The sequence below is a fragment of the Vicia villosa genome, linkage group LG5, assembly GCF_029867415.1.
Source record: "Vicia villosa cultivar HV-30 ecotype Madison, WI linkage group LG5, Vvil1.0, whole genome shotgun sequence".
NCBI classification, from domain to species: domain Eukaryota; kingdom Viridiplantae; phylum Streptophyta; class Magnoliopsida; order Fabales; family Fabaceae; genus Vicia; species Vicia villosa.
This window is the reverse complement of record NC_081184.1, coordinates 64073570-64086574: the sequence shown is the minus strand read 5'-3', so window position 1 is coordinate 64086574 and position 13005 is coordinate 64073570. Positions and strand designations below refer to the sequence as shown.

The 13005-nt window shown below is 34.5% G+C and overlaps 1 protein-coding gene across 1 annotated transcript; it reads left to right on the top strand.

The window, feature by feature from the left end:
• The first annotated feature begins 3350 nt into the window (after positions 1–3350).
• Positions 3351–6048, top strand: LOC131606685 (transcription factor MYB4-like). Its single transcript, XM_058878851.1, has 3 exons — positions 3351–3585; positions 3759–3888; positions 5302–6048. Exons 1-3 carry the CDS (start codon positions 3453–3455, stop codon positions 5771–5773), a joined length of 735 nt encoding a protein of 244 aa, XP_058734834.1. The 5' UTR covers positions 3351–3452; the 3' UTR covers positions 5774–6048.
• Positions 6049–13005: the final 6957 nt, after the last annotated feature.

The window sequence follows — 13005 nt, the reverse complement described above, 5'->3', positions numbered from 1 at the left end:
CTCCCTTTGTTTGTTTTAACCACATAAATTAACCCCGAGCCAAACACTCCTTACCCATGCTCGGTATTCATGTTGCGTTGTTTTCCTAAATTGTGCAAAAATAATAAGTTTGGGGTCGAGCGTGTAGAAGAGGCAAGTGCAAATGAAAAGTGAGATATTTAAATGTCATAAAAAAAGTTAGAAAAAGAGCAAAAGCACTTGCCTAAACAAATAGACTCGAGTGCAAGAAAAACATCCATGTCAAAATGAATGGGTTGATGAGTCTAAGTATATAGATCCCTTGTGAAAAATTCATGCACAAAAAAAAAGAAAAGAGAAAACACACGACAGGAATATCGAGCCGCAAACCATTAGTACACCTCTTTCTTTGTTTATCCCACCGTACCTAAGCCCTGTTACATCCGAAAAAGACCTCAAAAAGTGTGTGAATTCTGTCTGTGCAGTGAAAGTAGAATCTATTCAAAGTTAAGAGCTGATATTGCATATCTTGATTTAAGAGTGAAACACTTTAACCACGAGAGATTTGGTGAGATTGTGAAAAAGCTTACAGGTGATGGGGTACTCTGATGTGAAAATGCGATAGGAAGTTTGGTCTAGTACGCTGGAAGCTTGATTAAGAAGGTAGAAGCACTATGCGAATAACATCGGTGACATTGAGGAAGAAAGAGTCCAGGGTGACCTCTATAAATGTCTCTTGCATCACTTGAGGACAAGCGATGAGATAAGTTTGGGGTTGTGATCGGTCACCATTTTCATATAAATTTCATCATGCATTCGGTCCACATCTATCAATCCAGTAACACTTTGTTGTGAGTTTTGTGGAAAATGTTTAGGTTCTTGCATTTTATTATGATTGTTCGTTTCGTTGTTTGTTTTAATTATTTATTTAAAGTTTTAGATGTTTTTATGTTGTTTGGTTAGTTGTGTACAAGTTTCAGGTTTGAACAAGGCATCTTAAGTGTCAAAGCAACCAGGAAGGAAGGAGGAGCAAGAGAAAGATGAAAATTACAAGTACTGGGGTCAAACACGGCCGGCCGTGCTTCAGCACATGGCCCGTGTTTGGTCTTAGAGGAAGCTCAATACAAAATCCAGGGAACCAACACGGCCACCCGTGTGTCTCAGCACAGCCCGTGTTGGTAGAAAGCTTGCTGCATGTATTTTCCAGGAAGCCAACACGGCCGGCCGTGTGGTCTGGCACGGCCCGTGTTGGCAGGCGCGTAAATCTCCAATTTTTGAGTTTTTGAGTTTTTGAGTTTTTGACGTTGTACTGGTTGAGGCTTGTATGGAGACTATTTAGGTTTATGTTTTAAGTTATTTTGGGACACTTTTTGAGAGCGTACAAGAGAATTCCAGATCAAGGGTTTGAAAGATAGCTTCATCAAGGTTTTGGAAGACGAAGAGATTCAACGGTGGACACCATTGAAGATCAGAGTTTTCCTAATCTTTGTAATGTCTAAACTTTTCAATTTGTGTTTCTTGAATACTATGAGAGGCTAAACCCCCCAATGCTAGGGGGGGTGTCCCTGATTTGATTTGTAACGACTCTGAATACCGTATTTCTTTAATCTAATGTTCGTATTATTCAATTTGATTGTATGATGTTTTTATGCTTTCTTTGTCGGACAAACAAGGATTGATTTCCGGTTAACAATTGGTAGGACTACGGTTGTTAAGGTTTTTATACAATTAAATCTTCTAGTTATCACCTAGGACTAGGGATACCGTAAGGTTATTTAGAAATTCTTGATTAATCAAAGCTTTGGTTTAATCCTATGTTTCTAAGGACTTAGATAATAGGTTTGTAAACCAAAAGGTTTTCACTAAGGACTTAGGAAAACACCCTTGGGAATAAATAGTTGCATCATATGAACTTGTTGAAGAGATCTTTTATTCAGAGGAGTTATAAAGCATATCATACACCTACCTTGACATTATTCTCATATTTTAAAAAGCTCAATTTAAATTTCAGCTTGTTTATTTTAACTTATTTCATTTATAAGCAAAAAACCCTCTTATGTTCTTTTGTTTAATTGACTCATCATAATAACTTATATTTCCTACGCAATCCTCGAGATCGATACTTGGTTTTTACCCTTCTATTACTACATCGTAAAAATAGTACACTTGCTATTTTTCCGATCACCTATCTTATAGCCTGCCACAGTAATTCAACAGAGGACTATCATGAGACATGATCAAGCCATTTTGCAAGTGCTGATTCAATGGGATGGTTTGAGCATAGACGAGGCAACATGGGAAGATGTTCAAGAGATGGCTGAACAATATCCTAACTTCAACCTTGGGGACAAGGTTGATTTTAAAGGGGAAGGTATTGTAATGAGAAAGCCACCTCAGCAGAGCGGACAGGTGGAAAAGAATGAGAATAAGATAAATGCTGTTAGGCAGCCACAAAATCAGGAAGTGGGAAGAGGAATGAGGACGCGTCGTCCTTCTTGCAAGCTCCAAGGGTTCATCCATTAACCCTAGTATTTATAGTATTCGGATTGAGACTGAGGGTGTGAATGATTTGTATGAGAATATTCTTCTCTCTTCTTCCTCACACTGAGATTTCTCTCCTTATCATTCCATGCTTGTAATTGTTTGATGCCTTCTAAGTTATACACTGGAAGTTGAATCTTGATATTAATAAATTAAAAGAGTACCTTATTCCTCTGCATTAATATTATAACCATTACAGCATAAACGCGGTTGAATTGCTAGTCTAGTAAATATATAAAAATAAAATACATAGTAAAATAAGTGAATAATTTGATTTATTGAATCCACTTTGACAATGATTTTAAGTTTTTTATTTTTTCAAAAGTTTAATGTGGATCGGAGTGATTAATTACATATACGACTTTGCATTGTCTAAGTCAAGAAAAAAACTAATTAGAAAACGCCAAAAAATTTAGATCTCTTTCTGTCATTCTATATATTAATATATTGTCAATGAGCAATATTATAAGTCTTTCTATCTACCCATCCTTATCTTATATAAAGGATAATTCTATTTATTTATTTTTTAATTTAGGTTTTGAGTTTCACCATTGCAATCTCGGTTCATATAACCAACTACGTACTTACACGTTGAACGACAATATACACGAATATGAATATCCATTTCCCTATATTTGAGAAGAATAAATACATGTATTGTTTACAACTAGTTATCTTCATTCATATTAATTCTAACAAATTATTATAGTAGTTTCTCTCAAATCTCAATGCCAGGAAATAAAAAAGAACGTACGCGGAAGCAAAAGACTTTGTATTAAAATATAAACTAATACTAGTAATACTATATATATGAGAGCCTAGCCGGTTGAGTTTACCACAAACAACAAAACAATGCATACGTGTAGACAAGCTTTAATTTAAATTTTCTCCCAAACATAAATAAATTCTATAAAAGGAAAAGAACTTCTAAATAAGGTAGTAATCATTAGGAGATGGTAAGAGCTCCTTTTTATGACAAAAATGGAGTTAAGAAAGGTGCTTGGAGTAAAGAAGAAGATGAGTGTTTAACTGCTTATATTCAGAAATATGGTCATTCTAATTGGCGTCAACTCCCCAATCATGCAGGTATGTTTATGTTATTAATATTAGTGATTGATGATGTCTTAATTTTATTGCATTATTGATTAATTGATATGGATCCTCTGTTGAAGTGCAGTTTAAGCTAGGTTGATTTATGAATTAATAATATAATAATGTTAAATATATTGTATATGTCAATGGGTGTGGTTTAATCACAGGTTTAGCGAGATGTGGAAAAAGTTGCAGACTTCGTTGGTTGAATTACTTGAAGCCAAATCTTAAACATGGAAACTACACAAGAGAGGAAGAAGAAACCATCATCAAATTCCACCAACAACTTGGAAATAAGTATACATTAAATTTCCAGCTTTGACAATTTTAATTTTTCTTATTTTTTTCTACAAATTGACAATTTTATTCTTGAGTCAATAGAAAAAAAAACAAAAATATATAAGCTAGGCTTCTAAGTTTATAAAAAAATAAATCAATATAATTATATACATATATGGTCAACTCTTAAGCAGTATAACACTGTAGATTGCCTGTATAGTATTCCTTCTATCATTAATCTTTGATACTTATTTTAGTTGAACAATTATTTAGATAATTTAGCTTATTATATGTTTAATAAGTTATTTATTAAAAATAAAATTCATTTATTAATGTATGCTTTTAGTTTTTGTAAATATACAAAAATAAAAAACATTATTGATCGGCTATTTGATGTTTTAAACCAAAGTTAGGATAAATATTAAGCTAGAAAAACCATCATGAGAAAGCTAAGTGTTTTCTTAAAAAATACTGTAATAAAAAATGGAAACTATTATTAATAACAATCACACTATATTTTGATGGTCAAGAAAAAAATTATAAGATACCTCTATCATATTTGGCCTAAATCTAATGTTTAGAATATAGCCAAATATGGTAAGTTTATTAAAAATATATTATATTATATACTTTATTTAAAATTGTTAACTTTATATTAGATGAATTAAAAATATAATGAAATATATTAAGAAAATAAATTACTAATTTATTGTTTGAAATCTTTTATTTAAAATGGAAAAAAATAATAAGTATAATTTATATTAATAAATATTATATATAAATGAGTGTGTGTGTGTGTGTGTGTATATATATATATATATATATATATATATATATATATATATATATATATATATATATATATATATATATATATATATATATATATATATATATATATTTATTTAGCTTATTTAACATTTAAAATAAAATTACTATTATATGCATGCATTTTAAAATAATTTTAACTCCTTTCAATGAATTTTTTAAAAAAAAATATCTAAAAAAATTTAATTCCATTATAATTATTTTAATAATTTTATTAAATTTTATAGTATTTCAATAAGATGCTATTTTACATGAATAAATAGATTATATATATATATATATATATATATATATATATATATATATATATATATATATATATATATATATATATATATCTATATTATCATTATTATATTATATTATATTTATCTATTCATTTTGTGCATCAAATACTTCTAAATGTCAAATCAACGGATAGAGACCAAAATAATTGATATTAGAAGACCCATATTATTTCATCACGGGTTTTTATACTAGTCGAAAGTCCGGTCTTATAATGAATCTCAAATTCGTGTTGCATAATTTTCTTTAATTACAACTTGATTTAATTGTTTGTATTTAAACTTAATTAATCATTGTCTAATTTCAATTCCTTCTCAGATGGTCATTGATTGCTGAAAAACTGCCGGGAAGAACGGACCACGAGATAAAAAATTATTGGCATAGCTACTTAAAAAAGTGCTCAAAGTTAAATGACTACAAAACTACAATTTCTGAGTTGAATTCAGAATCATATGATACTCCTAAAGAAAATGATAGTTTTCAGCATTCTGTAACACCTCAAAGCCCTAGTTCTGATGTTGGTAAGAACATTCATAACTATATTTTAGAAAGCTCGACAGTGCCATTGCCGGTAGAAACATCAGCTGAAGAGAACTATTCGCCTAGCTCCATGAATAGCTCCTTGATGGAAGAAGACAATGGTGTTCCATGGTTGGCGTTCGAAGAATTCGAGGGCGACTTTTGGAATGAACCATTCGTTCTAGGAGATACATCAACTACTAAAGAGATTTCTATTGATGACATAGAGTTGATGATTTCAGACTACTATGATGGTTCATATATGTTTTAAACATCGTCTTTGCTTGATTTTTTGAGCTTTTCTTGATAATTTTGTTATTTCAATCATAAGTTGGACTATTTCCAAAAATGGATTATTCGAATTAAATGTCACGAGGTAGAGATTTGAAGTTTCCTTTCTAGTCCATTTCAATGAAGCAATAGTGTTTTTTAAAGCTATCTTGAAAATCATAAGTATTTTTTTATACATCTACATCCACTAGGAGAATCTGTGATCTAAACAATATCAAAATATTAAAACAACATGTTGACTTTTTTTGTATTTACTTATTTCATTATTTTGAAAACTGATTTTTGTGTTGAAGACAACTCTTGAGTTGGAACTTTTAAATCTATTCATGTGTCAGAAGGTTTTTTTTTAGATTTGAACTGATATTGAAACCATGTTCAGGATCATAATCAACAAAAGCAAAGCAAACAAAGATACTTAAAAAATAGTAAGTAATTTTGTGACTACAAATAATGAGAAGAAAATATGCCAACAAATATAATCATTTTTAGTTAAGGAATTAAAAAAATATTAAATTAAATTAAAGAATTTAACAATAATTATTTTGTAAAGAGAGATGAGAGAGAAAACGCTCTGTTCTCTCACCTAGTTTCATCTTTCTTTGGTTTTTTTTGCGATTTCCTGGTGTTTGGTTCGTCTAGGCTCTTCTCTGTTCTTCGTGAAGGTATGGCTCCGGAATGGCAAACAATGAAGAGAAGGGGGTTTCGAAATCATGTTAACTATTGGGAGGTTTTTCCGGTGAGCAGGAGGTTGTTAGGGAGTGAGAACCAACCAATCTCTTCTGTATATTTCTCTGAAATTCCAGATTTAACGTCTGCGAAAGTTATCTTTGGCTTGTTCGGTTGCATAGAGAATATTGTAGAGGTGGCGATATCTCCTAGGCGTAACAAGTATGGTAAAAGGTTTGGGTTTGCTAGATTTGTGGAGGTTGATGATTTGAAGAGGCTGGCGATTAGGCTAGACAATGTTCTGATTGAGGGGAGAAAAATCCACGCTAATCCGCCTAGATTTGAACGCGGTGGAATCAAGGAGGGGTTAGGAAAACCAAGGGTTGTTTTGAAGAATGATGTCTATTTACAGAGGGTGGGTCCATTAGCAAGAGAGGAGGTCAGAAGAGAGGTGGTGGTTAACAGTGGGTCTGGTGCTAAAAGCTTTGCAGACGTCGTGGCCAACAAAGGATGAAGTTCTGCATCGGCTCCTGTCTCCCGTCTGAGGTTTGTGTCGAAAGAGGATCAGGTTTCCAGACTTAAGAAGGCTTTTATAGGTGAAGTTCTTCTTTTTGGGTCTTGTTATAATATGCAAACTAGCTTTGAAATGGAAGGTTTTTTCCAAATCAAAGTGTCCCCTTTAGGCCCTAATCTCTGTTTGCTAGAAGGTGTGGAGGAAGGTGAGATTGAAGATTTGTTAAAAGGTGGCTCTAATTGGTGGAAACATTGGTTCTCAACTATTAGGCCGTGGAAGGAATCAGATGCTGATACGGAGATGGCTTTGTGGATTCGTGTTCTGGGTATACCGTGTCAGGCTATGTGTTTTGATTTTTTGAGCTCCTGGGAAATTCGTTTGGTTCGTATATCTGCTCAGACGCCTCTACGGAGATTCGGATGGATGCAGTGAGAATCATGGTGAGAGTGCCTTTTACCTTTCGTCTTTAGGAACGCTTGGAGGTAGAAATAGATGGAAAACCTTTTGTGTTATTCTTGTCGGAAGATTCTCAAGGTTTCTATAAAGGAGAAGGGGACAAGGGTAAGCATCACAATGTTTCGACTTGTTCTTCTAGCTCAGATGAATGTTGGATTGATGAAGACTGCAATGTTAGAGACGAAGATATGGCGGAGAAGCTTGATATGGGACGGCTGGAAGAAGAAGATGAAGAAGATCTGTTGGAAGAAGATGAAGAGGTCATATCTGTTTATCCACCGGTTAATAGGAAGGTTGCTCTTACCCAGTCGGTGTCAATTGAGAAGTGTGAAGGTCAATTTGATAAAGCTATAGAAAAGTCTAAAATAATTACGTGTCAAGATTTTGGTGGGGACAGGAATGAGGACCCTATTTCTGACTTCTCTGCCATGATGGAGACAACAGTGCCGTGTACGGAAGGAACTTTTAATGCTTGTCGTGTGGTTTTGGGAACAAAAAGAAGGAAGAAGCTGAAAAGGCTTAAATTCAAAAGGTTTGCTGAGCTGGTGGGACCCTTTTTTCCAAGAAAGTCAAAAATAATATTAAGTTTAAAGAGATTGACACGGTGAGCATAGGGAATAAAGGAAGGAGTCACATTGGAAAAAAAGGCTACTGGGCTTTTATCTTCTAATATCTCAAAGGGATTACTGGAAGGAGAAAGAAAAGGGAGTATTTTTTATGGCAGTCAGTCTGAGGAGTCTAACATCTTGAGGTGTAATTATAGGGTTCAGAAATTCTTGGACTCCGATTCTGGGGATAAATTATTGCAAGCTATCTCTAATCTTGGAGTTGTGGTGGAGGAAACAAAGTTGGATTATAAAAAAAAAAAAGTTAGAGGAAATGGAGCTCAAGGATAGAACTAGAAAAGAAGGAGGGAAGGTGTCTAATATTCGATTTTGATGATTGTAGGTTCTTTAAATATAAGAGGGGGAGGAAGTAGAATCAAGAGAAGAAGAATTAGTCTCATTATTAATAAGGGGTTGGCGGATGTTTTTTTAATTCAAGAGACAAAGTTAAATTCGGTATCCAACTTTTTGGCTAGGTGCTTTTGGAGGAACGAAGATATAGGTTTCTCTTTTTCGTGTTCTAATGGTTCGTCGGGAGGTCTTCTAATCCTTTGGAAAGAAAGTAGTGTGAAGGTGCTATGTAGCTTTCAAGGAGTGGGATACTTGGGAGTGAAATTAAATTGGCATGACTCTTTTTATTATGTGTTCAATGTTTATTCTTCGTGTTCTTTGGGAGCGAAGAGAGTCCTTTGGAAGGAGCTTTTGAGGTTAAAGAATAAATTTGTAGACAGTGAGTGGTTGATAGGAGGGGATTTCAATGCGGTCAAGAATCGGGAGGAAAGAGTAGGGAGGTCTATGATGGGTAGATATTCCGAATGGAGGGAGTTTTCAAATTTTATTGATGATAGCGGTCTCGTGGATGTGCCTACTAAAGGTAAGAAGTTTTCTTGGTTTAATGGTGATAGAAAATCTAAAAGTAGGATTGATAGATTTTTGGTGGCGGATAATATTATTAGAGATTGGGTGTGGTGGGGCAATTTATTGGCTTGAGAGATATCTCGGATCATTGTCCTATTTGGTTGGTGATTGATCGTGCAAATTGGGGTCCGAAAACTTTTTGTTGTAATAAGGAGTGGTTCTCGAATAAGGAGTTTCTTCCTTTTGTGGAGAAGGAGTGGAAGGATATAAAAGTGGAGGGGCGTGGTGATTTTATTCTCAAGGAGAAACTTCGGATTCTTAAAGGTAGACTTCGGTGGTGGAATAAAATGGTTTTCGGTAAGATAGATTTGGAAATTGAAGAGGGAGTTAGAATAATGAATGAAGGGATGGAAGGAGAGGAAAGAGGGAGAATATATGTGGAAGATGTTAAGAAGGCTAGCAAAACTTTTTGGTTGAATTTAAAGATTAAGGAAAATATGCTTATTCAAAAATCAAGGTTAAGGTGGCTTAATGATGGAGATTCTAATAGTAGGTATTTCCATAGTGTTATGAAAGAGAGGAGGAGGAGGAGGAATCATATTGGTCCTATCAATTCTAGTAGTGGTTTGTTGGAATCGGTGGATGAGGTGAGGGAAGAAGTTCAGAATCATTTTAAACTAAAGTTTTCGGAACCGGAAGAAGTGAGGCCGGTGTTGAATGGGATTTCTTTCAAGGGGCTGGAATCGTTAGAGAGATATTTTCTTGAGAAGCCTTTCTCGGAGGAGGAAATTAGGGATGCGGTTTGGAGTTGTGATGGTTTGAAGAGTCCGGGTCCGGATGAATATTCTTTTCATTTTATTAAGAAATGTTGGCCTTTCTTCAAAGATGATTTTGTGAAGTGCTTTGAGGATTTCTTTAGTGGGGCATATCTTTCCAAATCCATTATTTCTTCTTTTTTGACTTTGGTACCTAATGTTTCTAATCCTTTAGGTTTGGAGGACTATAGACCTATTTGTCTAGTTGGGTGAATTTATAAAGTTATCTCTAAACTATTGGCGTGTAGGTTGAAGAAGGTGTTAGATCCTATTATCTCAAATTGTCAAAGCGCTTTTGTTCTGGGTAGGCAACTTTTAGATGGCGTTTTGGTGGCTAATGAAGTGGTGGATTTTGCTCAAAAGGAAGGTAAACCTTGTCTTCTTTTCAAAGTTGATTTCGAAAAGGCTTATGATAAAGTAAATTGGAATTTTCTTAGATACATGTTTAGAAGGATGGGGTTTGGTCCTATTTGGATGCGGTGGATGGAGGCTTTAGTGTTCACAAGCGACATGTCGGTGTTGGTTAATGGTAGTCCTACGAAGGAATTTGTGGTGGAGAGGGGTTTGAGACAAGGAGATCCTCTTTCTCCTTTTCTTTTTGTTATTGTAGCAGAAGGTCTTAAGGGGTTAGTTAACAAAGCGGTGGAAAAAGGAGATTTTATGGATTTTAACATCAATGGAAGGTGTAATATTGATATCCTTCAATTTGCAGATGACACTTTGTTGGTAGGAGATGGAAGTTGGAATCATATTTGGGCTATTAAAGCGGTATAGCAGGGTTTTGAACTTGTTTCGGGTCTCGGCATTAATTATCACAAAAGAAAAATTATTGGAATTAATATTAATTATAATTTTTTTGTAGTTGCTTCTTCTTTTCTTTCTTGTAGGGTGGAGGACAAAGACTTTCTTTTCCTCGATATTCCTATAGGATCTAATCCTAGGAGGATTGCTTCGTGGAGTAGCCTTGTGTCCAAACTAAAGAAAAGATTATCTTCTTGGAAGGAGAGGTGGCTTAGCTTTGGAGGTAGGATTACTCTTCTCAAATCCATGTTAAGTAGCTTAGCCATATTTACTCTATCTTTTTACAAAGCTCCGGTCAAAGTTATTAAGGAAATTACTAGGATTCAAAGTAATTTTCTTTGGGGAGGTGTGAAGGAGAATATAAAGATTCATTGGGTGAGGTGGAAGGATTTATGCCTTCCGTTAGAAAAAGGGGGCTTGGATTAAGAAGGATGGGGGGGTTTAATTTGGCGCTTCTTAATAAGTGGAGGTGGAGAACATTATCAGAAGAAAATGCTTTGTGGTATCATGTTTTGAAGGCTCGCTATGGAGATATTAATTTAATTGTTTTTTAAGGGGAAAAAGGTGGCAATTCTAGGAATTCTAAATCGGTTTGGTGGAAGGATATCACTTCCTTAAAACAAGAGGACTCTAAAGATGTTTTTATCAACAAAGCTTCTTTTACTATTGGTAATGGGTTTTCAACTTCTTTTTGGGCCGCTTCTTGGTTACCTTGTGGTAGGTTGAGGGATGTTTATCCGCTTTTATTTTCTTTGTCTCTTTTGAAGGATGCTTCGGTGGGAAGTATGGGTGGGTGGCATTTGGGTGAGTGGGAATGGGGTGATTTTGGAATTACTAACTTCAATTCTAGTATCATAAGACATGTTATCTCTTCGGATCCTTCTTCAACCGGTCTCTCCTAGTATGGATTCAAAAGATAAAGTTATATGGAAGGAGGGAGAGGAGCAAGTGTTTTCGGTGAAAGATTGTTACTGAAGGATAGAAAAACACTTAGAAAGGGGGGGGGGGGGGTTGAATAAGTGTGACTTTAAAAACTCTTAAGATAAAAACAATGAACACAATATTTTTATCCTGGTTCGTTGTTAACGAAACTACTCCAGTCCACCCCCTTAGAGTGATTTATCTCAACTGAGGATTTAATCCACTAATCAATCTTGATTACAATGGTTTTCCACTTAGATACCCTCTAAGTCTTCTAGAGTATACTGATCACAACTTGATCACTCTAGTAAATCACCACTTTGGAACTTCTAAGTCTTCTAGAGTCTACTGATCTCACTGATCACTCTAGGAACCTTTTACAATCAATGTAAAATGAATGTTTACAAGAGTATGAATTGATTCTTAAAAAGCTATAATCACAACTGTGATATTTCTCTTAAGTTCTAAGATTAACACTCACTAAATATTACAATAGTTTGTGAGGTTGAAGATGAAGTTCGTAAGTTTTGAATTCAGCAGCGTTTCAGTATTTTTTTGCAAGAGTTGTTGTTTCTGCTTCTGATCAGAACTTCATATTTATAGGCGTTTGAGAAGATGACCGTTGGGAGCATTTAATGCGTTACGTGTATCGTACAGCTCTGCATTTAATGTTTCACTGTTTTGTCAACTACCTCGAGCCTTACTTTTCCTGCTTTTACTGACTTTGCCTTTTGTAGCTTCTAACGTTCCTTTTGTCTGTCAGAGTAGCCTGTCATCTAGTACCAACTTCTAATATCAGATTTGTGAATATAATGTTTGAATAATTAGAGTCATTCAGCTTGGTGCAGAGCATCTTCTTGTCTTCAGACCTTGAAGTGCTTGAGCGTGATACAATAAGAACTTCAGTGCTTTTGCTGCTGATCTCATGTTCTTCTAATGCTTCATAGACCATGTTCTGATTCGGCTTGACCATCTTCTGATGTCTTGCGAGAGCATGTTCTAATGTTGCAATCCTGAACCTTCTGAGTCAGTGCTTCTTAGCGCTGAATTATGCATACTCCTTATATATTTCCTGAAATGGAAAATGCATAGGATTAGAGTACCACATTGTCTTATACAAAATTCATATACATTGTTATCATCAAAACAAGAATATTGATCAGAACAAATCTTGTTCTAACAATCTCCCCCTTTTTGATGATGACAAAAACATATATAATTGATATGAATTTGCAATCAGAATATCAGATAACAAAAGACAATTACACAGATATAGCATAAGCATATAATTAGAATGTGTGAATATGTCTCCCCCTGAGATTAACAATTTCCCCTGAAATAAATACTAGAAGAATTTATAAACAAAAGACTTCCCTGAGTATTTTTCATTTCAGCAGAGACTTTCACTTCGCCTTGAACTTCAGAATATTCAGAGCTTCTGCTTCTTGCTTCCATAGAACAGCTTCAGAGCTTTGATTTTCTTCTTTGTTGTCATAGCATGCTTGACTGAATCAGTACATTCTTGAATGTATCAAAGCATCATCAGAGCATCTTTACATCCTGAAATGTTTCACAA

What these genes read in the sequence shown, in the direction of transcription:
- LOC131606685 (XM_058878851.1), top strand. Translation starts at nt 3,453, where the DNA reads ATGGTAAGAGCTCCTTTTTATGACAAAAATGGAGTTAAGAAAGGTGCT. An exon ending in TCAACTCCCCAATCATGCAG is followed by an intron (nt 3,586 to 3,758) that starts GTATGTTTATGT and finishes GTTTAATCACAG; the next exon opens with GTTTAGCGAGATGTGGAAAA. An exon ending in CACCAACAACTTGGAAATAA is followed by an intron (nt 3,889 to 5,301) that starts GTATACATTAAA and finishes ATTCCTTCTCAG; the next exon opens with ATGGTCATTGATTGCTGAAA.